The sequence below is a fragment of the Lutra lutra genome, chromosome 9 (genome assembly GCF_902655055.1).
Source record: "Lutra lutra chromosome 9, mLutLut1.2, whole genome shotgun sequence".
Taxonomy (NCBI): Eukaryota; Metazoa; Chordata; class Mammalia; order Carnivora; family Mustelidae; genus Lutra; species Lutra lutra.
In genome coordinates, this window is record NC_062286.1 from 73,885,611 (window position 1) to 73,913,368 (window position 27,758).

The following is a 27,758-nucleotide window of genomic DNA, read 5'->3' on the forward strand; positions in this document are numbered from 1 at the left end:
ATGTCACACTTGTAACACCACAGATCGAAATGCCATATGTGTGAACTGCATTAAGAAGTGCCATCAGGGACATGATGTAGAATTTATTAGACATGATAGGTATGTAGCACACTTGCTTGCTCTGTTACCCACTTATGCGCCCCCCCCCCTCACTTTCCTAATTTTTGGGTTTTCATTTTGCTTTAGGTTTTTCTGTGACTGTGGTGCTGGAACACTGTCTAATCCTTGTACATTAGCTGGTGAGCCTACACATGATACAGATACACTATATGACTCTGCTCCACCTATAGAATCTAATACATTGCAGCACAACTGAATTCCTTCCCTAAAGAGAAAGTCCTGCCATTCTAACATCATAACTTAAAACATTTTTTTCGGAAGAAGATTTAAAATATTTGCCCATGCTACAGGAAGAGACTGTATTAAAAATGGATACACGAGGTCAGTTGACACTATGAAGCTCAAGCTACCAAAAAGAAAGTGGCAATATATTGACTCAGGATCTCAAAGCTGGGTGTTTTAGCATTACTGTGTAAAGACTTTTGAAGGGACAGAAGTGAAGAAATAAGCTGCAATTTTGTACAGATACCAACTTCTGAAAAAAAGCTGGTGTTTTTACAACTAGCATTGAATGCAGTCCAATTTGCAGTAGTACTCTTCAATAGACAAGCAGCTTTGTTGCTGCCTTTATGGACATGGGTACCAATTGCTTTTGTAATATGGTAAAAATGTGAGCTAGCACTTCTGCGTTTCTTTTGATTTTTTTAACATGTATTCAGATTGAGAAATATGATTTTAATGCTTTAATCTCATGTAGTTTGTTTTTAATTTCAAGCAAATCTTCTTGTACTTGAATGTGCCCTGTTTTGTTAGCACACCTAGACTTGCTGTAACTGTACTCATGTCCCAGTATGTACGTTCTTTCTATGAAAGAGAAAACACTAATCTTAAATTATATCCAGCAATGTTTCTGGTATCCTTTAAGAAAAGTTAAGACTATTATTTCCTTCCCTTCCCTGTGCAGCATTCAAAATCACCCCTAGAAAAAGTGAGTGTTTTAATGAGACTTCCTAGGAAGGGATGCACTGTAAAACAAAAAGTATTCTTGTAACTCAGTTTTGTGAAAGGTAAAAACTACTATGTTTTAAAGTACACTTTAGAAAGTCTCTTCAAAACAGTCCTGTATTTGAACTCTGTTCATAGTTTTTTTTTGAACAGTTTAGACAAACTGCTGGAAATAAAAAACAATTTCCTGCATTAAGCTGAGACAAGTATATATACAGCCCTATACAGTTTCATAGCCCCCCCCCCATTTATGTGTATTGGTGACAGTGGGTATAAACAGCCTGAAAGTGTATGCATGTACCATAACATCTAGACTTAATATATTGTGGAGTATTCAATAACCATTATGTAGAAGGTAGATAAGAATTAAAAGGGTTTAATTTCCTAGAAAGAAAATGGAAAAATGGTCATTTTTAAAAAATAAAGTTTATTAGATCATAATGTTGTCTGAATTTACCACCTTTGTCAAAAGCCAACTCAGAGCTTCCAATGTAGTCTAGAATTCCTTAATCAAAGTCAGCAATTTAGGTACAGCTTCAGCATCTAGAGTCGACCTTTCACTAGCCAGGCAAACTTCCCTTAAAATTAAAAAAAAAAAAAAAAAAAAAATCAGTTCATGTTTTCCATAGTGCATGAATAAACCGTAAAGGGGGATGGTGAAGGTCAGCTCCATAGCAAAATTATATGCAAGTATAATTACCGAAATAATCGCAGTGATTGAGTCATCTTCTCAAATTCTCTTGCTTTTCTATGTCCCTTTTGAATAACCTCCTCTGGAAGATTAGCAAGCCTTGCTGCATTAAAGCCATAGCTTTTAGGACAAGCTCCCTTAATGAATTTATAGAGGAAGGTAATAGTCTCCTGGCTGGGATCCTCACATTCATTTTCTACCATGCATGCCTAAAAAGGAAAATATTTTATTATGCTGTGTTCAGGTGCTAGCAGTGGACATACCTGCCTTGATTCCCTCAAAAATCTAAACTTCTGAAAGCAGTTTATACATACCATGTGGCCCAGGCGCACTGCAACATTTTGAGAATAATCTTCTACTAATGAATGGTAGTGGGTAGAAAACAATGTACGACACTTTATGTTCTCAGCAAGTTCTTTAACAACTGCATTTGCTATTGCTGTTCCATCAAATGTTGCAGTACCTCTCCCTATGAAGGTAAAATACACATAAATTATATATCTGCCTTATACCACAAAGGAATGAAAAAGGGGGGGATAAAATAGTAACAACAATTAGTGCATCCAAATAATAGACCCCGTTCAGCTAAACATCCACTTACCAGCCCTAGGAGTAGGGTACATTCTATTTTTAAAGATTTCATTTTTAATTAATCTCTACAACCCAACATGGGGCTCCAACTTAAAACCCTGAGGTGAAGAGTCACACATTCTACCCACTGAGCCAGCCAGACACCCCTGCATTTCTTTTTCTTTTTTTAAAGAGTACTCTTCAGGTACCACTGATCTTCAGAAATGTCCTATTAGTTTCTCATTAAATGGTAACTATTTTAATAGGATGAAATTTAGAGCCTTGTAATCAAAGACTGTTTTTAATATTATCTGTTATCTTCCAGTATGGGTCTGAATGGCACTAGAGGTAAATGCTTTCAGACTTTTTAAAAAGAAAGGGCCAATCATCTTCAAGAAAAATGAGAGTTTAAAAAAAAATTTTTTTTTTTAATTTAATTTTAAAAATAGCCTTCAAATGGAAATTGGAATGTCTTACCCAATTCATCCACAAGGACCAGAGAATGTGCTGTTGCATGTGTAAGTATGCTGGCAGTTTCACTCAATTCAACAAAGAACGTACTTTCACCTAAAAAAAAAAAAAAAAAAAAAAACAAAACACAGACACACACAACATACTACTAAATAGAACTAGAATACTGAATTAGTGTGTTCATCGTTTTGGTTCATATCATGAGCTACCCAGTACTAAAGGTTACATCTCATTAAGAGATAATGCAGTTCTTGCTTGAAGAAAGAGTATTTTCAAATGCCTGAAAAGTACTCCACTCTGCGTAACAGGAAAAATCAAACATCAAATTTAATGGCTGGTACACATTTCAAGGCAGATGTATTTATCATACAAAATGTAGAAATGAACAGGCCAATAATAAAAGCCTTAGGTGAAAAAAAACTCACCTGACATTATTCTGTCGGAGGCACCAAGTCTAGTAAATACTCTATCAATTGGTGTGAGCCTACATACTTCAGCAGGTATGTAACAACCCGTTTGGGCCATTACAGCTAATAGGCCAGCCTGTGAAGGAAGAAGGAAAAGGTCTTTACTAATTGGTATTAAAAACATAGATACACATCATTTATGTAGTAGTCAGGCACTCTTAAAAACCGTTCACAATCCAAAGCAGGTAAAGTGAAGCCTAGAAAAAGCAAGAGGCTTAGAACCTAACTGCCCTTAAAACCACAAAGCCTGTGAGATTTTAACCCACTGCATTAGTGGTCTCACCACTGGCTGACTAAACAGTAGAATCACTTGTGAGCTCTTTAAAATTACTGATGCCTAGAACCAGTTCCAGACCAAACGTATCAATCTGGGACAGTGGAACCCTATCTGTACTTTCTTTGTCAAGCTCTCCCAAGTGATACAAAAAAATGAAAATGGGATTCAAGACCACTGGACTCTATACTGCCTCTTGCTAGTTAGCGAATTTGGTGAACCTAAGTATAAATACAGGAGAGCAGGGGGGTTGGCAAATATTTTTAGTCAAGGGCCGTCTCTGTCACATTTTTTCCCTTTCTAACCCTTTAAAACATGTAAATCATTTTTAGTTTAGTGGCTGGCCAACCCCTGGTATAAAAAGACAGATATATTTATTGTCTTTCCTGAAAGCAGTTTCCAAAGGTTATTAGAGGTCATGAATTCTATTTGCTCTCCTACTTGAACAAGTCTGTCATGGTTCTTTTATAAGGATTCCCACAAATGAGTCTGAGTAACACACCTCCAACATTTTCATTCATTATGGATACATCTACCTTCAGAGGAAAGGAATCCAATCAAGTCAGAGTTTGTAAAGAAGTCATAAGCTGAAATCTCAGATTTTAATGTATGCTCCCCATTAACATGAGGAGATACTTGATAAAGGTAAACACAATTCTCAATTTTACAATACAAAGCATTTTTCCTTTGCTTCCTAGTATGCTGGTGACTGAATTCTATATAATCTATGTGCTATTTGGAAAAGGGTGGCCTGAATATGTAATATAGTCCCAAAGTATACAAATGACTTTGTGTACCTTAAGGTTCAGTTTACCTGTCTCATGAGTGTAGACTTGCCCCCCATATTAGGTCCAGTAACAAGCACACAATAAGCTTTGCCATTTTCCTCCTCTTCCTCACAGCCTATTAGAATGTCATTAGGTATAAAGTCATCTCCAAAAAAAGTCTTCATGATGCAGGGATGACGTGATCCTCTAAGGTCTAAGAAAGGAGGAGTGCCTTCTTCTGGCAACAGAATTACTGGACGACACATGGGGCCATCACCCCCTCGACTGTAGTTAGCCAGGCACAGTAAGACATCTGTTAAAGAGAGTGTAAAAGTGAGGCTTCATTTTTGAAGCTGCTTAAGAAGCACAAAGATCCAACTAATATAAAAAGTCTTTCAAAAACACTTTTCCAGCGGAGGATGGTATGTTCTAGTTGCTTTTTATACACTTTTTTTTTTCCTAACAGGCACTCTAGAACACATAAAATGCTTTAATGCGTTAATTAACAGAAAATGAGCCACCAGCCTAAATGTTTCTATGTGTCTTCATGGGAGCACTTGTAGTGAAATGAGAACTCATTTTCATCCCAAAATCTCTCCCCTCAAAACAAGACCCCCTAACATCTGGACCAGAGGAATGCCAAGGGTAAGCTAAGAGATACTGGGGAAATGCTAGACTGACCGCTTTTACTTGACCTAATTCTGGAGCTAACACTTCTTAGAAGTGGAATATAAACACAACAGGCACACTGATACAAAAGCATCTTTAGAGGAAAATAAATTCACCAATTTTGAACACCTGTCCTGTGGGACACTTTACCCACCAAAGTGCTCAAAGCTGTATTGGTTTAAGGAATGAATGTGGTACAAACCAAAGGATACTATTCAATTCTGGACAGTTGTATTCAGATCAAAAAAGTTCTTTTACAAATTTGGGTAGTTACTGTTTATTTTTTTTTTTTAAAGATTTATTTAACAGAGAGAGATCACAAGTAGGCAGAGAGGAAAGGAAGCAGGCTCCCTGCTGAGCAGAGAGCCCGATGTGGGGGCTCAATCCCAGGACCCTGAGACCATGATCTGAGCCAAAGGCAGAGGCTTAATCCACTGAGCCACCCAGGCACCCCTAGTTACTATATTTTTAAAACACAGGGGAAAAAAAACCCTAAACTGTGAAACACCAAAGGCTCCAAGTATGTTGGAAATTTAAGGTAAAAAGAGTATTTATGAAATTGAAAAGGTTACCAAATTATAAATATATAAATCAGGGCTCTTAGAAATCAGCTGTAAGAAAGAAAATGTGATGATCTGGGCTAAGAGAAAAAAGATTAAAATCTTGAAATATATGCATGTAAAGAGATCAACTGAAAATACAAGAAGTGGTGATGGGCCAAGATATAGTTTTAACTTACTCTAACAAAAATGAGAAGCTTAAAAAAAAACCCAGGGGCACCTGGGTGGCTCAGTAGTTAAGCTTCCGCCTTTGGCTCAGGTCATGATTCGGAGCCCCACATCCGGTTCCCTGCTTGGCAGGGAGCCTGCTTCTCGCTCTCCCTGTGCTGTCAAATAAATAAAATCTTTAAAAAACCAAAAAATCAGGATCATGATACTGAGGGTACTAAAATCTGGGGTGCCAGAGTGGCTCAGTCAGTGGAGCATCCAGAACATAGGACTCTTATCTCCGCTTAGGTCCTAATCTCAGGGCCCTGAGTTCAAGCCCTGAATTAAAAACAAAACAAAATCCCCTGCTTTTTAAAAAACAAAAAACTAGGGGCGCCTGGGTGGCTCAGTGGGTTAAAGCCTCTGCCTTCGGCTCAGGTCATGATCTCAGGGTCCTGGGATCAAGCCCTGCATCAGACTCTCTGCTTGGCAGGGAGCCTGCTTCCTCCTCCCTCTCTCTCTGCCTACTTGTAATCTCTATCAAATAAAATAAATAAAATCTTTAAAAAAAAAAACAAAAAATTAAAAACCTATCAATCTTTCAATTATTCAAGACTGAATTAAGACCAAAAAATGAACTTGAATTGCTACAGGCAAACTAAGCCATTTTGTCTAGTGAGGGCACAAGGATATACACATCAAAATACATACCTTGTTACCTGTATTCAGAAACATACCTCAATGGCAAATGTCCAATGGATTTAAGTCTTAAGGCATAACTGGGACATAAGACATGACTAACCAAACCCTTAGGAATAAGCTTGTTCAAAGTCTTACCCAATACTGCGATGCATTCAACAGCGGACTGCCAGTCCTTATAATTTTTATCAAAGTTATAGAACAGTCGCCGCATGCAGTCCTTCAAGGATACGTCTCTCCGTTCTTCAGCATTTATCAGATTAGCCAACTTCTTCTCAATAGTTTTGGTCCAGTATCGCTTACAGCCCTTCTTGGTAGATTTCAACTCATACTCTTCTGGCAAATTACGAGTGATGAAATTCTCTGGAATTTCCAGCTGGTAACGGTTCCTACCAATCCCCCAGTAGACAATGGTCCTACAGCCAATTCGACTGCGCTGTTTCTCCAAGTATTCTAGGAGGCTCTGTTCATTTTCTCTTATGTCAGCAAGAGCTTGGTCATAATCAGAGTCAAATCCTGCTTTGGGAGTAATTAGTCCAGTCTTTCTAGCCTTCTCATGGTCAAAGGCTGTATCCCATCGGTTCAGTTCTATAGTCAAATCTGGGAAACGGCCCTGAGGAGTTTTTGTCTGTAGAGTAATGACCTGCTTAAGGATTTTAGACTTAAAGTTGTCAACGATTTCTTCCATAATCTCTATAATTTTACATATTACTTTGAATCCTTCTAGAGCAGAAAGAAAATCAATAATCTTTTTTTTGCTGTATGTAGTTTCTTCATACATGATAGCCCTGCTATCTGGGTGGTTCTGGCTCTTCAGGGGAGACCCAACATTATGAATTTTACTCAGCAGCCTTTCAAGGTCTGGAAGCTTCTTCAGAAGGTCTACCACATCAGAGATTTTGTCAGGCACAGCCATGAGGTCTTCTATAGCATCTAGACGATCGTTGATAGCATAAGGGCTACAGAGTGGGGCACAAAGCCACTGCTTTAGAAGCCGCTTACCAAAGGGAGTATGGCAACTATCAATCTTCTCTAGTAGGGTCCCTTCAGTAGAACCATTTGTTCCATTCGTGAAAATCTCCAAGTTGCTTAATGTCACAGCATCTAGCACCATTCGCTGATTGCCTTTAGCAAAAACAGCACCAGGTCTTGTAGCACTGACCATGTCAGAATCCAAGGGAATGTATTCTTCAAAATTTGCCATTGATAAAAGCTCTTGATCAATAAGGCATTTTTTGAGGTAGAAGACACAACCACCTAGAGCAGAGAGGGCCAATTCACTCTTTTCTCCTGGTGTCAACCCAAGAGAATCAGACTCTGAGGTCATACCTTTAAGCACCTGGGGTAACATTACCCCACTGTCCTCATTTAACTTTTCCTTAAAATATCCTTCTTCAAGGAGCGTTCTCAATGTTTTGGCTGCATCCCAAAATTGGGAGCCTGGTATCAGACCTTCCTGAAGTGAGGAGGATAATGAACCCTTTAGAATCATCTTAGTTTCTGTTGAGAGATTTCCCTTCTCAAACAAGACTTGTACTGGAGGATAGTGTGCCACTAGAGTCCTAAATCTGGAACAATGGCGATCATCTGAAAACTGACCTATGAAAAACTTTCCCAGTGAGGTATCAACAAAGCATACTCCATACACCCGAGTGTGGCCAGAAGAATCCTCCTCTTTTTCTTTGAGGCTAAGAAGATACTTACTGTAGTTCTCAGAGGGATCACCTTCCAATACACTGTAGGTCTGTGTACCCTTAGTAATGACTCTACAGATCTCCCTCCTCACCACTCTGTCATACTTAGATATATGTGCCATCTTACGGCATCGTGCCTCCATCATCTCCGGGGTCTCTGTCTGTTCCACTCGTGCTACTTTATAGCCCTTTTGAACCAGAGAATCAGAATATCGGCCAAAGGCAATTTCAGGGAAACCAGAATGAGCCCAGTTGCCTTTCATGAACACCAGACCTAGTTCATTGACTCCAATAAGAGCATCCATGTGGTATAGTTCATAAAATTTGCCCACCTTATAAAATATAACAAGATCAAAGTTCTGAGACTTAATCTGCCACCACTTCCTCATCCCAGGAGTACAGGAATTAAGGAAATCCTCAGGAACGTAGAGTGTGGATGCATCAAAATCAGGGTGATCAGGTCGCCTCCTCTGTAGATCTCTTCTTTTGTCCTCCTTAAGCCACTCTAGGGTTTCATGATACCAGATAGTGGGGCGACTATTATCATCACATCCTCCACTAACGTGGGCTTGAGATTCAGAATTTTGAGGGGCAGAGAAAGCATTTAAAGCACTCTTGGTTTCTGATGAAATGCCAGTTGATCGTTTGGTGGCCAAGGGCATTTCCTTCCTTGAACTTTTCCTTTTGAGAGAGCCATTTCCAGTCACCATTTTCTTCCGCTTTGAAGCCACTTTGACAGGACTGTCCAGGCCTTCACTGTCACTGTCCACCACTCCACTGCTTATTTCATCACTACTTCCTTCCTCCTTCGCATCTGGCTTGAATTCCACATCAGAACCACCAATGTCACTCTCAGAGTCTGATATGACCCTTCTTTTCTTTATTTGGCGGCTGCTTCGCCTAGATCCTTGGACCTTGGGCCGTACTTCCTCTTCACTTTCAATTTCATGATCATCTTCTTCACTCTTATCTGATGAGTAAGTTGCACCAACCTGACAGGGAATGAAAGAGTTATTTAAATAATAAAACAGTCTGGAAAATTACAGTACTGCTGTGGAGTATCTCTCAAAATGCTGCAGTATCCTGATCAAGAGAAGAACCCAGCTCCAGAAATGAGAAACTAAACACACACACACACAACTATCAATTTCAGTAGCATCATACTATAGGGTTAAGTGATTCTCTCCTGAGTTTTATCCTGTACAGTAGTGATGAAGCCATTAGCATGACCATACATCCCAAATACCTACAGGTGATACCCTCATTAACAATCAGCTATGGAGGGGCGCCTGGGTGGCTCAGTGGGTTGAGCCGCTGCCTTCAGCTCAGGTCATGATCTCAGGGTCCTGGGATCAAGCCCCGCATCGGGCTCTCTGCTCAGCAGGGAGCCTGCTTCCTCCTCTCTCTCTGACTGCCTCTCTGCCTGCTTGTGATCTCTCTGTCAAATAAATAATAAAAATAAAATCTTTAAAAAAAAAAACAATCAGCTATGGAAATAACTTTAAGTCCCCATTACCTTTCTTCCAGGGTCATCTCTCCTCTTCCAGAGGGACATATTATGAACTTTGCCATTTTATAAATTCTTTAGTTTAAGAAAGCAGTGCAACCTGTATGGGTTTCTAGTCCTTACTCTTCCACAAACCAACTATAGCTTCTTGGGCAAGGCATAATCCAGTTATCATGGATCTCCCACACATGTGAAGTTATATGAGGTTCAGTGATCTCTCTATTACCATCCAGTTCTAAACCTTTCATTAATGTTAAGACCCTGGCCTCGAAAGTAAGATTAAAAACACTTTCTTTCATTTCTCTTAAAATACTCGTTAGATTAGTTTGTTATTCCCTATCTATAATAATATAAAATCAGGCTCAGTCATAAATGAATCTCTTAAGCACACAGTTCATTAATTTGTTAAATTAGAGAAGAATGATCAATTCACTCAAATAGTGACTATTAAAGTTTGAAACCCAGGTTGTATTTCAAGGATCTTTAACCTCTCTTTACCTATCCAAAATACAAAAAAAAAATTATTGAGAGCATTAGGGAATCCATTTACAGGGCTTAACCACACCCTCAAATAGAGGCTTACTGCCAGACATCATAACCAATTTTATCACCATGTTCTTACTGTCTTGTTACTAAAATGGTACTACCTCCTATCTTCCACCAGGCTTAAAGCTTGAGAACTCAAGCAAAATGGCTACTTAGATTCTAATCTAAAGTAACCTACAGTCCAACAGAAATATAGAATTATGGGTATGAGTATTTGGGGTACATGGGTGCACAGTCAGTTAAGCATCCAGATTCCTGATTTTGGCTCAGGTGATGATCTCACTTGTGAAATCAAACCCCTCATCAGGCTCCCCGCTGTGCATGGAGCCTGCTTAAGATTCTCTCCCCCACTCCCCATCCCCCTGCTCATGCTCACACACTCTCACAAAAAAAAAAGACAAAAGAAGATATGTATGAGTATTGAAAGTGTGTGTGTATATATATGCAAATCATATAAATAAAACGAGAATATCACTTTAATACCCCCCCTTTCCATCACTTTCCCAAAAGAATTAGCAACTGACTTAACAGTAGCCCACCTCCATCTCTTCTTCTTCCTCTGGTTCTGAGGGTTCATCACACACTGCCAATTCAAGCCTCTCAATCTTGTCTTTATTCAAGGCTTCATCTGCACGTTGCATTGCTCTGAGTATTTCAGGCTTTGAACTGTAAAAATGACCTCCTTTTTGCACTTCCTTCGATTTTGAACCTAAAAAATTTAGATTTATATTTCTTATTAAGCAAATTTTATTTATAAATAAGAACCATTAGCTAGGAAATAGGCTCAATGTATAACATCTGTTGTAATGGACAAGAATCAAGAATAGTTTTTAATGCCCCATTACTTTTGACTGATAATAGATCAATAAAGCCTACATAGAAGAAATTACCAGGGGAAAACTACTAGTGAAACTTAAATTACCTATCTGACCTCCTTGAAGTTGCCTTTACTATTGGACCACCCAGGACTACTTCATCTCTCCTGACTGTGGCCCTAAATATAAAGCACACCTCTTCAGATGAAGCATGAGATGTTCAAGGGGTTTGAGACCCTTTGTACAAAAAAATTACTTCGAAGGCAAAAACTACACTGACAGGGGGCGCCTGGGTGGCTCAGTGGGTTGGGCCGCTGCCTTCGGCTCGGGTCGTAGTCTCGGGGTCCTGGGATCGAGCCCCGCGTCGGGCTCTCTGCTCAGCGGGGAGCCTGCTTCCTCCTCTCTCTCTGCCTGCCTCTCTGCCTACTTGTGATTTCTCTCTGTCAAATAAATAAATAAAATCTTTAAAAAAAAAAAAAAAAACTACACTGACAGTTATATGAAGCTATGATACTAAGTTTATCCCCAAGGTAATTAAATAGGGTATATTAAAAACAAAACACTACTGGTAAGGATACTAACATTCTGGAAAGGTAACCTAGTTCAAACTGAATTTTTTGTTGTTGTTTAGGTTCAATCAAATTGTTTTGTTTTCAGGTAAAACTCTTCCTTTATTCTTTATTTTTTTTCCCCAAGACACTTTATTTGACAGAGAGAGAGAGAGACAGGGAGAGAGCGAACACAAGCAGGGGGAGTGTGAGGGAGGAGGCGCTCCCTGCTGAGCAGAGATCCCAAGGTGGGGCTCTATCCCAGGACCCCAGCCAAAGGCAGATGCCTAACAACTGAGCCACCCAGGCACCCCTTAAATTTTCTTTAAGATTTTATTTATTTGAGGGGCGCCTGGGTGGCTCAGTGGGTTAAGCCTCTGCCTTCGGCTCCGGTCATGATCCCGGGGTCCTGGGAAGGAGCCCCACATCGGGCTCCCTGCTCAGTGGGGAGGCTGCTTCCCCCTCTCTCTCTGCCTGCCTCTCTGCCTACTTTTGATATCTCTGTCAAATAAATAAAATCTTAAAAAAAAAAAAAAAAAGAATTGGAACCTAAGTGAAGGGTCCAATTCACTATAAAAAAAAAAAAGATTTTATTTGAGACCGAGCACACCTACGAGTCGGGAGAGAGGCAGAGGGTGAGGAGAGAGAGAATCTCAGACTCCCCACTGAGTGGGATGTGGGGCTCCATCTCAGGACCCCAAGATCATGACCTGAGCCAAAACCAAGAATCACTCAACCGACTGAGCCATCCAGGTGCTCCAAGAGTTATAATTTTAAAGGACACTCCTTCCTCTGACCAAAAGATTAGATGCAGATAATCACAAGTCTAATGGCACAAAATTGTTTAGTTTTTTCCTAAGAGGCCTAACTAGCAAGGTCTTTGTTTTCTTCTGACCAAATCAGAAAACAAACCTGAACTTGTCTAAATTTAACAGATCCAAACATTGTATTATTTCCTTTTTTCTACTGTATGCTGAAACTAACAGGATACCCTAAAGTGCCATTACATTAGCAACTTAATGGACTGGCTAAAACAAAGGTGCAATTTCACATTTTTCTAAAGAGCTGCACCTCTTCTAAAGTACTACAAACTGTAACAATCAAAATCCACTGGAGGGTGGCCTCCTAACTTCCTCAAGTGCCTGTTTGTAGCTGCACTCACCTCCACATAGCTAATGACCTACCTCATCGTTCCCCAAAAAACCCAATGCAAACTGCATTTACAATTTTAAGACCCCCCCACAAAAAAAGAATTAAAAACCTACTTTTTCCTCATCCATGCTGTTGCAACAATTTGGAAATTTAAATGGCAAAGGCAATATACAACAGGGTTGCATTTACAAAATAATGACAATATATATATAAAATTTGGGGGTATTTTTAAATTAAAGTCATGTTGCCAAAGCTTTGTTTAGAATCTCGAAATTAGGGATGCCTGGGTGGCTCAATCAGTTAAGCATCTAACTCTTGATTTCAGCTAAGGTTAAGATCTCAGAGGGGAGATGGAGCCCTGTGCTTGAGATTCTTCCCCTCCCCGACCCACACTCACTAGCATGCTCTCATTAAAAAAAATAATCATCATCATCTCAAAATTAGTCCTAGAAAAATACCCTGTTACCTGGTTCAGCTCTCTCACTTTATAAGTAAACAGTATCTGAGTTACTTAGTTGGCCAAGATTATACAGCAAATTAGTGCTGAAGACAGAACCAAATGTCCAGATTCTCTTTCCATCCTTCAGGTCAGATTTCCATGCAGACTTAACTTTCTCAGTGTGCCCTCCTGACTCTGCAGGATGAGCGCTATGACCAAAAGTCAGAATTCCCAGAGACTCCTAGGAAATTGACCTGTATTGTGATTCCTGATCACTGAGTCTAGCAGCACCCTAGCCCTGAAGAACCTGAGGATAATGAGTAAGGACTCATTCATGCTCAAGTGTAAACAAGCACTGAACCCTGCAAACACAATGTGCACACACGGTATAACTCAACAAACTGACAGGGTGCACCTGCCCCAAGTGACACTACACAGGCAGGACTGCTGCAGTCTAGGACTTTAAAAAGATGGGCCTGGAAAAAGAACATTATGGGTCCAGAAGTATGATGTGAAACTCAACGTAGATATGCTCGTAAGTGAGGGTTTTAAAGGCCAGGTAAATATGCATCTCCATCTGCCCTAGACAATGTCACTAATCTATTTGCTATATATCCTGACTGCATTGCCTTTCTCTTAGATCTCTGAAGATGGAGCACTGTTAACTTACCCTTTTCATGCCTGAATTTAGTAGTATGGTCCAAATGAGATCTAATCATGAAAACATTTTCCCCTTAAGGGCATGATACTGCCATAAGTCAACTGAAAATAAAGAAATAAAAATTCCACTCCACAACCAACCAGCTGAAGACCAGTTGTATCTTTTTCCCATGATGGAAGCATTCAGCCTACCACTCCTGAAACTTACTGGTGTAAAATACACTTAATTCCACTGCATGGCAGTAGCAGACACTTGTGCTCATGTGCTGTGTGCTTGCTCTCTTACACACTCACTCTCACACACACACTGAGGAGTAGACTCTTACCTGTATATGGCTTTAATAGCCTTCTGCTAACCCAGCCCCTTGTTGGGCTGTCATCAAAAAACTGTACATGAACTCGGACGGACTTTCCTTTCTCACGGATGAATGTTCCATCAAAAGGGTGGTTGTATACCAGGCAAGGCCACCAGGGGTAACCCTCCATCTTGGCCCAAACCAAATCACCTGGTGAGAAGTCACAAGAACTGTTGCCAAAGGAAATACATAACTTGGTTAATATTTGGCTAAGTTGCATTACAGGCAATTACCTACAAATAAGCAATTCCAAGGAAGGCACTGTTAACACTCCTTTGAAGTCTTCTGGCATTAATATTCAAGCACCCAAATTCTAGAATTAATTTTTAAAATCAGATGTTCAAGTCATTTTTTAAAACATAAGCAAATATCACAATGCTTATTTAAAATATTAAGACAGGGCGCCTGGGTGGCTCAGTGGGTTAAGCCGCTGCCTTCGGCTCAGGTCATGATCTCAGGGTCCTGGGATCGAGTCCCGCATCGGGCTCTCTGCTCAGCAGGGAGCCTGCTTCCCTCTCTCTCTCTCTCTCTGCCTGCCTCTCCGTCTACTTGTGATCTCTCTCTGTCAAATAAATAAATAAAATCTTTTTTAAAAAATAAATAAATAAATAAATAAAATATTAAGACAAATACAAATATAATGAATTCTGGTATTAAGATGAGAAACTACTTCTCAGAATAATCAAAGTTTATAAACAATGGCCAAATTATGACAGAATACTAATGCAAAGAAAAAGGCACAGACTCATTGTACATGCTCTCCAAATTATAATGTATCACACCTGTATACCACAATATGGTACGTATCAGGAACAGGACCTGACCCAGGGCATTAATAAAATATGAAACATTGACATGTGATTTGATAATGACAATAAATATTACCTCATTTGACTCTATTTGAAATGTTTCCAGTTAACACTCCACAAGCTACCTAGCACACTACCAACCCCCAGCCCTAAAAATCGTATGAAAAAATTCAATTTGGATTAGAAGTGCCTGACTTGCCAAAAAATAATGAGTATATATGCCTGCAGAATCAAAAACAAAGATTCAATCTTCATGAAAATTAATTTGGTCCTGAAGGTTTCTTGAGAAAGAGAAAGGAGAGGGTAGAGGAAGAAGAATCTAGCTGAAAAACTACAGCAAATGTACGACTGAAACTAATGAAACACTGCGTGTTAGCTAACCAGAATTAAAATTAAAACTTGACAGGGGCACCTCAGTGGCTCAGTCGATTAAGCCCCTCATTGGAGGCTGCACTGGGTGTGGAGCCTGCTTGAGATTCTCTCTCCCTCTCCCTCGGCCCCTCCCTACTCATGCACACATGCTCTCTTAAATAAATAAAACTTAACAAAAAAGTAAAAATTAAACTATAGCAGAGTCCCTCAGTGATGGAGATTGCACAACAGCTAATAAATTCTGCTCAAGTACTATATACCAAGATTTTCTGAACTTGCTTAAAGGTTTTCACTAAATAACTACAGAAGTAAAATAGACTACAAACAAGAACATTTTAGAATAGCTTGCATTAGTACACTGGGGTGACCTTATTCAGACCTAAGCATAAAGTTAAAGTATTCCTTTCTTCAAAAATGTGAATATGGAAGCCCCCTAGGCTAGACAGTTAGAAATGAGACAAAAACAACAGCATGGCTAACTAGGGCTTTTCTCAAGGGCCTTTGCAGCATGTGCACTCTTACAGAAATCTACAGCGACCAGCACAAGCACAAATCCATAAATATTGCCATCAAGCTCACCACGGAGTTCATCTTCACATAGGAAGCTCTTGTCCAATTCCAGTTTCTACCATGAGCCCACGAACAGGAGACAAAGATCCTCAGAGCTGTGCAGAATGGTCTAAAAGCCTCCCTACTGTCAAGCAGTCTTTCTCTTAACTTCGGCCAGGTAGCCACTTAACCACAAAAAGCCTATCCTGAGTCATCAGAAAACTAAGTTTTTTTTTGTTCCGAAGTACCTGAGACTACCCTAAAACTGTACTCTTTCTGCTGCTAAAGGAGGGAAGTAACTTGTCTCCCTAAAGACACTTGATCGGTTCTGAGTTCAAATCCTGAGCGTCATTTTTAGAAGACTGGTCAGAGTTAAGTACGTGTTAATTCAATGAACATGTTCCCCTCAGGAAGCGTATTTCTGGCTGTATAGTTTTGAGACATTAGGCTTCAAAATGCATTATCGAAGCAAATTTTTCTAAAGGGGATCAGCAGGGATACCTATCTGTCAAGCCAGGCTGCCCTTTATTTTTTATTAAAGATTTTATTTATGAGAAAGAGAATGCGCACTGAGCAGGGCAGAGGGACACTGCCCTCTGAGCAGGGAGCCCAACTCCGGGCTTGATCCCTGGGGATCATGACCTGAGCCCACAGAAGGTGCTTAACTGACTGAGCCACCCAGGTGTCCCCTGGCTGCCCTTCTTAAAGGCAACTAAATCCCTTAAAAGGTTGAGATGCAGATAATATTTTGGTGTGTACAGAGCAAAGCCCAAGCCCCGTGTGGCTAGTCTGAGGCAGTCTCTTCCCTATGTACTGAATTTAGTAAATACAGGTGGGTAAGTGCTGAGCCCAACCAGTATGAGTGAGGTTTACAAAGAGCTCCTGGTTTGTAAAATTCAAGAGGATGGTTTTTCTTGCCTTTGTGAATGGAGTTATGGAGGGTAATTGCCTTTGTGAACAGAGTTATGGAAGGTAAGGACTAATTGCTGAACTGGGCACCAGCTATTTTATAACATACATGTCTTACAAAAGTTACAAATTCTCAAGACTGGAGTTAATGCATACCAGGCTGACAAGCATGTACATCTTTTTTTTTTTTTTTAAAGATTTTTTTTAATTTTTATTTATTTATTTGACAGAGAGATCACAAGTAGGCAGAGAGGCAGGCAGAGAGAGAGGGGGAAGCAGGCTCCCTGTGAGCAGAGAGCCCGATGCGGGACTCGATCCCAGAACCCTGAGATCATGACCTGAGCCGAAGACAGAGGCTTAACCCACTGAGCCACCCAGGCGCCCCAAGCATGTACATCTTAGTGGTACATTTGAAGTTCAAGGAACAGGATGCCTCAAATCTGATGAAATTCTATTTTGCCTGGTATGAGGCAACAGAGCACTTGCAGGAATCTCAGCTTCTTGGGGGCTCCCAGAAAAACTACATGACTAGATAAAAAAAAAATTTTTAAGATTTTATTTATTTGCAAGAGAGAAAGCAGAAACATGAACGGGGAGGGGCAGAGGGTGAAGCAGACTCCCCACTGAGCAAGGAGCCAGCTACAGGGCTTGATCCCAGGAAACCAGGATCACGACCTGAGCTGAATAAGGCAGATGCTGAAGGCAGACACTTAACCAAATGAGCCACCCAAATGCCAACCTAGATTAAAATTCTTGAGCAAAAATGAGATGGCCAAACCTGACTCCTGAAAGTCCCCTCTGTCCTTAGCTAAAAGTACTCAAGTTTCTGACTGTGACCTAGAAGACATGGGGAGAATTTTTCTTAGCTTTACACCTTAACTTATTTTGTGATAAAACATTACTGTTTTAACATGAGTAAGTTCATTCTAGTTTTATTCCCAAAGGAAATAACTTGAGCTAAGACTATGGTTACCTTAAAACTCCCACTTGTACAAATGTACAAATTGTAAAACAAACTATACAGTGGTATTCAGTGGTATTCAAAGGTCTCATAAATGATTAGAAGATTCTTTCCCAAGGAACCAAAGATATTAAAAATTTAGTATCTTTAAATTTATTTTGCAAGGCAAATGTACATATCCATTAGAGAAAAAAATGTGTAAAAGCTAATTACAATCATTATCAGTTTTGAAATAAATTTCTTATCTGTAAAGTTAACTATTCAAATTTTTTTTTTCTTTTTTTTTTTAAGATTTTTATTTATTTGACAGATCACAAGTAGGCAGAGAGGCAGGCAGAGAGAGAGAGGAGGAAGAGGCAGGCTCCCTGCTGAGCAGAGAGCCCAATGTGAGGCTCGATCCCAGGACCCTGGGATCATGACCTGAGCCGAAGGCAGAGGCTTTAACCACTGAGCCACCCAAGCGCCCCTCAAATTGTTTTTCAACATCACTTTACCCTAAATGTAATCATATACTTATAAAATCTTACACATAACCTAACTTTTCCAATGTTAGCAATTGGCAGTACACTATAAAATGCAAAGACTAAAAAATTTAGTAATAAGCACTGTTCCTCTGAAGCTTTTTAAAAGCTGACACTTTGAAAATTCTGGTCCAGGAAACTGTGGCTTCCAACCAAAATGAGCATTAAGCAGGTAATAAAATATACTGTGTAAGTACCCCTGGGTGATACTGTCTGCCTTCAGCTCAGGTCATGATCTCAGGGTCCTGGGATCAAGTCCCACATTGGGCTCCTTGCTCAGTGGGGAGCCTGCTTCTCCCTCTCCCTCTGCTCCTACTCTCTCTCAAATAAATAAAGTCTTTAAAAGTAAAATAAAATTTCTCTTCAGTTAATGCTAAAAAAGTTTTTAATTTTGTGGGAAAGACTTCAACTCTCTATAGGTAATTTTAAAAATTGTGATTTCTAGTAGTTATATAGTTTCCAAAGAATGCCAACATAAAAGAAAATATAATCCATGCAAATACTCAAGTTTTCCTACCAACACTAAATACTATATTTTAAAATATACAGGGGAGGGGCGTCTAGGTGTCTCAGTGGGTTAAAGCCTCTGCCTTCGGCTCAGGTCATGATCCCAGAGTCCCGGGATCGAGTCCCATATCAGGCTCTCTGCTCAGCAGGGAGCCTGCTTCCTCCTCTCGCGCTCTCTCTCTCTCTCTGCCTGCCTCTCTGCCTACTTGTGATCTCTGTCTGTAGAATAAATAAATAAAATCTTGGGACGCCTGGGTGGCTCAGTTGGTTAAGCAGCTGCCTTCGGCTCAGGTCATGATCCCAGAGTCCTGGGATCGAGTCCCACATCGGGCTCCTTGCTCGGCAGGGAGCCTGCTTCTCCCTCTGCCTCTGCCTGCCACTCTGTATGCCTGTGCTCGCTCTCTCTTCCTCTCTCTCTCTGATAAATAAATAAAATCTTTAAAAATAAGTAAATAAATAAATAAATAATAAATAAATAAAATCTTTAAAAAAATAAAACAACAAAAAAAAATAAAATATACAGGGGATACCTAAGTGGTACAGTCAGTTAAACATCTCTCGATTTTGGCTCAGGTCATGATCTCAAGGGTCATGAGATTGAGGCCAGAGTTGGGCTCTGCATTTAGCACAGAATCTGCTTGAGATTCTCTTCCTGCTCATGCTTTCTCGCTCTCTCTCAAAAAAACACCTCTTTTTCTTTTTTTTTTAAATAAAGCATGGAAATGCAATACAAGCCTAAGGTTCACAGCTGGAATGTGCTATAATCTATCATACACTGGTCCTTATCAAGAGCCTAATAATCCTATAAAATCACATCCAGCTATTCCACTGGCTCTACTTAAGGCCTTACTCAATATTAACTTCACTGTATTTTAATATTTGGCTATATTTTCTGACAATCTTAACATCTTTCTCTTTTCACATAACTGTCTTAACAAGGACCATTAGCCTTATGCAAATCCAATTTGAAAATATATAGGCCAAAAAATCACCTCACATCTAAAGATTTTATTACAATGTAAAATACACTGCTTCCTAAAGCCCAAACTAAAATGCCAAAATATTGGAATTACCTTACAATGTACTTATAAAGAAGACCCAATTACGACTTTAATGTGTTTTTAAAATGTTAATATATAATTCTTAAGTTTATTTAGGTAATCTCTACAGCCAACAGAGAGCTCAAACTCAAAACCCTGAGATCATGGGGCGCCTGGGTGGCTCAGTGGGTTAAGCCTCTGCCTTCGGCTCAGGTCATGATCTTGGGGTCCTGGGATCGAGCCCCGCATCAGGCTCTCTGCTCAGCGGGGAGCCTGCTTCTCCCTCTGTCTCTGTCTGCCTCTCTGCCTACTTGTGATCTCTCTCTGTCAAACAAATAAAATCTTTATTAGTAGCGCCCACTCTTCTGACTGAGCCCCCCAGGACTCCCCAAAATGTTAATATATCTTAAATTCTTGATATTCTTGGGATTCCAAAGGCAGTTTTAAAAGGGTGGGCAGTGCTATGAAGTGTGTAAACCTGGCGATTCCCAGACCTGTACCCCTGGGGCTAATAATACATTATATGTTAATTTAAAAATAATAAATGAGAAAAAGGGGGGGAGATGACAGCTCAGAAAAACAAATGTAAAAGCCATCGTACAGGGTGATGGACACTGGGGAGGGTATGTGCTATGGTGAGTGCTGTGAATTGTTTGAGAATGACGAATTACAGACCTGTACCCCTGAAACAAAGAATACATTATTAAAAAAAAAAAAAAAAAAAAAAAAAAAAAAGCTGTTGTACAACCAGGGCACCAGGCTGGCTCAATGGGTACAGCACATGACTCTTGATCTCAGAGTCACAAGTTCAAGCCCCACATAGGCCGTAGACCTTACTTTAAAAACAATAACAATAAAGCCTTCATACAACTAAAAATAAGAAATGACTCAGTAAAGCTAAACATACACTGAACAGATTTTTTTAAATTTTGCTTTAAATTTAAAGTCACATTATTTTGCTTTCGCTTTAGTCCATAATCTTGGTGTCAGTTACTGGTTGTACCCCCAAATTCATAATCAACTTTTTAGGCTATCTACTTTAAAAAAAAAAATCAGTGGATACAAAAGCACTACTAGAATTTGCTTCTGTAAGCTATAAAAAATAAACTGGGCTTGTCTAACAAAACCTGTGCCTATAAACATTGAGTCATAACATGAAAACACTCTCAAACCAACTTTAGAAATCAGTTATTGGTGTTTGCAACGAACTCTCAAGGTGGACCATTAGAGGAGACTTCCCCTACCCTTAAATAACTAGATGCAGTACTGAGAAAAAAGAAGTAATCAGAACAATTAATTCCAAGGCCCCCACAATACCTACCCACCTACCAATACACTTCTGCCCATACACCTTTTCCTTCTCCTTCAGCTTGGATTAACTATGGCTCATCATTTATGCACTAGGGTCTAGAGTGACCATATGAAACTACCATCCAAACTGGCATCTAATACTATTTTCTAAAGAGCATTGGAAAAGAAACCTCAAAGAAGTTAAAAGAAAACAGGTTCTTCAGATCTTTTATTTTCCTTCAAGATTTTATTTATTTGAGAGAGCAAGCGAGAGCACAAGCGGGGTGAGGGGCAGAGGAAGAAGGAGACTCCTTGCTGACCAGGGAGCCCAGTGTGGGACTCAATCCCAGGACCCTGAGATCATGACCTGGACCAAATGCAAATGCTTAACCTACTGAGCCACTCAGGCACCCAGAAACCAGGTTCTTTGTGGAGCAGCTTAATTTCATGCCTTAGAGCATGTAAAAATCATCGGAATGAAGGTTTTCAAAAGCCCTGAGGCAATGTTAAGCCAAAAAAGCAGCTCAAAAGGGGCGCCTGGGTATTGCTCAATCATTAAGCATCTGCCTTCGGCTCACATCATAATCCCAGCGTTCTGGGACAGAGCCCCTGCTCAGGTGGGAGCCTTTTTCTCCCTCTTCCACTCCCCTGCTTGTGTTCCCTCTCTCGATGTCTCTCTCTCTCTCTCTGCCAAATAAATAAATAAATAAAAATCTTTTAAAAAATAATTTTAAAGGGCACCGGGGTTGGCTCAGTTGTTAAGCGTCTGCCTTCGGCTCAGATCATGATCCCAGGGTCCTGGGATCTGGTCCTGCATGGGCTCCCTGCTCAGCTGGGGAGTTTGCTTCTCCCTCTTCCACTCCCCCTGCTTGTGTTCCCTCTCTCACTGTCTTTCTCTCTGTCAAATAAATAAAGTCTTAAAAATAATAGTAGTAATTTTTTTTAAAAGCAGCTGAAAAGAGGTTCCCACAGACTAAATTATGACAAGTTGAGCATCTTTTTTTTTTTTTTAAACAAGATTTTATGTATTTGAGAGAGAGAGAGAGAGAAAGCACACACAAGAAAACACAAATGGGAAGGGGGAGCAGGGAGCCGCTATATAGGGCTCCATCCCAGGACCTGGGATCATGACCTGAGTCTAAGGCAGCTGGGTAACCGACTGAGCCACCCAGGCACCCCAAGTTTGAACATCTTTAATACCTGCTTTAATTATGTCAATTAAAACAAGTTAGGTCTGTGACAGAGTCCACAGAATGCTTATTAAAGAGCTTGAATTTTTTTTAATTCTCTTCTCTTAAAATAATTATTATATTAGGTGTGGATAATATTTGGAAAAACATACTGCTATCAATACGCTGAACTGGGGTGCCTGGGTGGCTCAGTGGGTTAAAGACTCTGCCTTCGGCTCACGTCATGATCTAGGGGTCCTGGGATCGAGCCCCCGCATCGGACTCTCTGCTCATCAGGGAGCCTGCTTCCCTTCCTCTCTCTCTGCCTACTTATGATCTCCGTCAAATAAATAAATAAAATCTTTTTAAAAAATAAATAAATAAATACACTGAACTGTATGAAAGTTCTTAGGAAAGCACCTACAACTAGTGCAGATAGTTACCTTTAAATAAAGGTGCTGAAAAAAGATTTGCCACATCTGACCATTCCTTGTCTGTGAATGGGAACAGGGTATACACTTCAAGGAGAGACAGTTATCACTGAAATAAGCCTGTAAAAAATAAACTAGCCAAGATTTGTAATAATAATAATAAAAAGCCAGATATAAGTGGTCAGAAGCCTTATAGCTGTCTCAATTATTATCTTAAACTACAGAAAGAAAGGAAAAAAGAAAAAAAAGGAAAAAAGAAACCTACAGAAAAAATAAAGTATGAGAAGCAGGCTCAAGGTACACATACGTCCTGCTACTTTTTTTTTTTCCTTTTTTAAAGATCTGTTTATTTTGAAAGCACAAGCATGTGCACGTGGTGGGCGGGGGGCAGAGGGAGTAACAGACTCCTCAGACTCAACACTGAAAGTGGAGCCCCATGTGAGGCTCAACCCCAGCACCCAAAGATCATGACCTGAGCCAAATCAAGAGCGGGATGCTTAACCAACTGGGCCACCCACACGCCCCTCCTTCTACTCTTCTTATAGCCATTTACTTCAAAACTGATGTCATCTGGCCTCCCTCCTTGCTCTTATGTCCCATTATCTATATCATCACCAACAGCTGTGTGCTCTAGCACTTTGGTCTCTCAACTCTTCTAAATCCTACCCCCACTGCCACTACCCTCATGCTCTCTCCGTTACCAGTAGGTCTCCCCACCAAACACACTTAAGTCAGAATGAGATTTTTTTTTTTTAAGATTTATTATTTTTTATGTAATCTCTACACCCAACGGTGGGGTTTGAACTCACCACCATGAGATCAAGTCACAGCATCTACAGACTGAGTCAGCCAGGCACCCAGAGACTGAGCTTTCTAAATCCTCAATCTCCCCTATGGATTTCTTAAATAAAATCTATTGAAGTATTAGCCATAAAGAAAAAGACTGACAAACTTGACATTACAATTACTAATTTCTGTTCAAAAGATGCCATAAGCTGGCAAAAAGGACGACCCAAGGTAGAAAAAGACTTTGAATTACACACCAGTGGCAAAGAACTACGGGAAAAAAACAAAACAGGCGAAAACACTTGGAACACAAGTACAAAAGGAAATGTATATGTCCAACATTAAAAGATGCTCAACTTCTTTTTAAAGCTTTCAAGTGACACTTAGAAAAAGTCCAGATGTCTTGGTGGCCCATCAGTTTGTTCGACTGGATCCTGACATACCCTCTTCAAGGGTCCCTTCTCTTCTCTTCCTTCTATCACAATCTGCAGGACCTTCTTCCTGAACCAGCTTCCTAACAACCCCTTACTCCCTCTGTAGTCTGGCTGACTCCTGCCTGCCTCTTGGGTCTTATCCTGAAGAGCCAAAAACCTACCCTGACGTATATACCCCCCCTTCCCCTGACCAAAGCACACAGAACCTATACACTCTGCTTCTGCTCCAAGAATTGCCTTTTTGCTTGTCCTTGAATACAAGGGTGCATCCAAGATCCATAATGCCTAATTCTGTACCTGGCACAGTAGGTATATGATGTACATTTGCTGAATGAAGGCCTTTTAGCATGGATGCAGGAATAATCAGTTCACGTTCAAATATACATTATAATACATCTTGCAGGTCCCATGAGGAATGATGAAAAACTATTATGGAGGATGCAAATGTAGGGGAGGAAAAATATTTTCTTTCCAGCCTTCTGAGTTCTTGGCTGAGACCCCCTTAGGAGTAAAAGGTTAATGAGAGAAAACCAAAAAAAAGTTTACATATACCCCCGTATACATAGGAGATAGTAAGGAAAACTGATTAACTCAGAGAGAGCACAAGCCACCATCTTAAATACCATCTGCAGCTGAAGACAAAAGAAAAATGTGGGGGGAAGGGGAGTGGACAGGTATGGGAGCTACCAAGGAGAGAAAAGCAAACAAGAATTATGGCTGTTAGGTAGATTTAAGTCAGAGCCCTCTCCGTTAGTTTCTCCTGATTTAGTCGTCCTTCTTTTCCTGGATCAGAACAAGAGACATCCTTACAAATGGAGGTTTCCTTTATAAACTAAAATCTCCCTTACAGAGAGTAACATTCAGTTACTTCTCCTATCTACAGGTTCTAAAAAAAGAATGAGCTCAGGGGCTCCTGGGTGGCTCAGTGGGTTAAAGCCTCTACCTTCGGCTTGGGTCATGATCCCAAGGGTCCTGGGATCAAACCCCGCATCGGACTTTCTGCTCTCTGCTCCTCGGGGAGCCTGCTTCCTCCTCTCTCTCTGCCTGCCTCTCTGCCTGTGATCTCTGTCAAATAAATAATCTTTAAAAAAAAAAAAAAAAAAAAAAAAAAAAAGCTCAGGAGTGCCTGGGTGGCTCAGTCGGTTACTCGGCTGCCTTTCGCTGGGGTCATGATCCCAGGGTCTGGAGCCCCATATCGGGCTACCTGCTCAGCAAGGAGCCTGCTTCTCCCTCTCCCTCCCGATTCCCCTGCTTGTGCTCCGTCAAGTAAATAAAATCTCAAAAAAAAAGCTCAAAATAATCTGTAAGCCAGAGGCATATCCTACTACTCTTCACACAATTATATAGTTAAACTCACTGCCGGAAAGGGTCACTTAAAGGAAAGTAGTACTGTAATGGCACTTAGGACTTTGGAAAATCTGTAGGACACATAAAACAACACATTCGAAAGAGCCTACTCAGAACCACTAACCAACTCTCTGATCTTTAAGGGAGTTCACTTTTTCTAAACCTGTTTCTTCATCCTTTCAAAGGGCTACCATTATCCTTTGTGCCTAATACAATACCTGGGATACAGAAAATGCGTGCTTTTCAAAATGTCGCCCGCTGCTCCGACAAAAGGCCGGTCAAGCCGTGGAACAGCACCGAAGGGCTCCGAGAGAGAGGACACCTCCCGGCAGGCCTCCCCACAATCGCGTCCATCCATCCCTGCCCAGGTGGCCAGATCAAAGCCTTTAGATAGTCTCACTCTCGACTCCGGAAAAGATTGCGGGGCCCCATCCTCCCATGCAATTGTCAACAAAAGAGACACTATATCATAAAACAGCATCTTTTTCAACTCCGCACAATACTTCCACGTGTATCAAAATTAATACAGCCTCTAAATTCTTCATTTGTTTTGTTGCACGCTTGGCCTATCTATGAAATGACCCGGCGGACCCCTGCGCTTTCTGCTCCCCACACCTGCCCCGCCCCGCCCCTGCAACCCTCACGCGGACCAATCAGACTCCTCGGTCGGCGGCGTGACACACCCCCGGTGCACTCAGCTTGCGGCCCACCCCCACTCCCACCTCCTGCACAGCCCACACAGGCTGGCCTAGCGCCCACCGCTCCCAGGGTCGAGGCGCCCGAGGCTCCCAGCCAAACATTCAAGTGTTTCCCGAACCTCTGCTGACCCTCAATTCCCTATCCCAGCTCTAAACAAGGAACCTCCTCCTCGAACCCCTCTCAATGCACGCCGCGCCCCCACAGCCTCTGGAGTACAAGTGTTCATCCTCCCCCGAAGGCATTCCTCTTTCCCGCCACCCCTCCCCCGCTACAGACAGGCACCACCCCTCCCCCCCCGCCCTGGGGGCGCACCCCGCATGGAGCGTGCACAGCTCCTTTCTCTTCCTGCCCCACCCCCAACGCTCCCATCTCCCTTTTCTCCTCCCCTTTCACCCCGAGCAATTTGCACTCCCTCTCTAATCCGGCCTCCCACCTGGTGGTACCCTCCTCTTCCTCCAAAGTCTGCGCGTCTCTTCCCCCGCTTTCTCCCCGCAGCCCATTTCCTCCTACCCTGTTTACAATCTACGCCCCCTAACGCCAAGGCTACAAACTCGGGCCCTGCACCCTTTTAAAGCCAAGTATGCAGCCCCACGTCCTCCGAGCTAAGGCCTGGCTGCAAACCCCCACAAGCTCTCCAAGGCGAGCCTCCCTTCCCCAGGCCCCCTTCGCCCAGCCGCTGTGCTCCCACCCCCGACTCCCCCCCGCCCCCCGCTACCTGGCGGGGACCGCAGGGGCGGTAGGTCTTCGCAGCCCTCCATTGACGTTCCTCGCCTCCGGCGGCGACGCAGAGCCTGCCAAGGGCCCAGGCCCGGCCTCGCTCCAGGCCACATCCCCGCCGGGAGGACGGGAGGCCCCGGTGGCGGCGGCAGCGCCGCCGCTTTCCCCTGAAGCCCTGACCGAGGACTTATTAGCATTATTCAGCGCTGGCGACTTGGGGAAGAAGCTGTACAGCGTGCTCTGTCGCGACATAGCGACGGCCGGCGAGGACCAACCGCTCTGTCGGACCGAGCGGCTAGACGCACGGAATAAAACGCGCGGCGACTGCTGGCGGGAAATCTGGGGGGAGGCGCGCTGCGCTGGAGGAACACTGGCCCCGGCGGCCAATCGGCAGGCGCCCGGGCGTGCGCGGACGGCGTCGCGGGCGGTGCGCGCCCGGCTCCGCCCCCTCTCGGGTCTCAGGGCGACGTGGGGAGGGGACAGGGCGCCCGGCTGCGCGGGTCTCTGGCTGCAGGCCGTGGTGGGGCGCCTGGCGCGCGCGCTCCGTGGGGCTCACCCGGGTTGGGCAGAACTGGAACGCCCGGGCCGGAAGCCGGCCGCGGAGCCTCGGCCTCGGGACGCCGGCTTTCCCTGGAAGGGAAGGGGGCAGGGACTGCGAGCAGGGGCCGTACCTCCGAGCGGTACGGAGATAACGCGCCGCATGCTGGAGTGGCCCGGCTGCAGGGGTTGCAAAGAAGCCCCTGTGGAGAAAGGCCTTCCCGCGCCTGCATGAAAAATCCTGTGGTTTAGAGCACTTCCGGGGGGGGGGTGTGGAGGGGGAGATTCAGGCTTATTTAGCAGTGGATCAAGTCCCCGGTTCATCTTGTATTCTCAGAGCGTTGCCCGTAGCAGGCACTTGACACACTTGCTAAACGAATGCTAAGTGGCAAGCACTTAACCTGTTTATAATAAAACCTGCCAGCTACACAGAGCTTTCCAATTATTTTACATAGGTTAATTAAATCTGCTCACAGAGCTTTCCATTTATTTTACAGATTAATTAAATCTGCTCAAGAACTGTGAGGGAAGTACTTAAGGTTCACAGTTCCTTATCTGAACCTTGCCGGCCAGGTGTGTCTCA

General features: G+C 42.0%; 2 protein-coding genes across 5 annotated transcripts in view; one reads left to right on the forward strand and one right to left on the reverse strand.

The window, feature by feature from the left end:
• The window catches only part of FBXO11 (F-box protein 11), a 90,068-nt gene extending 88,562 nt beyond the window's left edge, over positions 1–1,506 (forward strand). For 3 of the 4 annotated variants that reach the window (XM_047743693.1, XM_047743690.1, XM_047743691.1), the window contains exon 22: positions 1–1,506. In XM_047743693.1, the coding sequence (XP_047599649.1) occupies positions 1–316 (316 nt within the window). In that variant the 3' untranslated portion in view covers positions 317–1,506. The other variant, XM_047743692.1, reaches the window with a different exon arrangement.
• MSH6 (mutS homolog 6) lies at positions 1,473–26,985 on the reverse strand. Its single transcript, XM_047743689.1, is given in 12 exon segments — positions 1,473–1,643; positions 1,766–1,965; positions 2,071–2,225; positions 2,804–2,893; positions 3,223–3,340; positions 4,353–4,618; positions 6,519–9,066; positions 10,667–10,836; positions 14,068–14,267; positions 26,637–26,723; positions 26,725–26,779; positions 26,782–26,985. Coding segments are annotated over 12 exon segments (4,080 nt in total). The 5' UTR covers positions 26,891–26,985; the 3' UTR covers positions 1,473–1,561.
• Between the last annotated feature and the right edge of the window lie 773 nt (positions 26,986–27,758).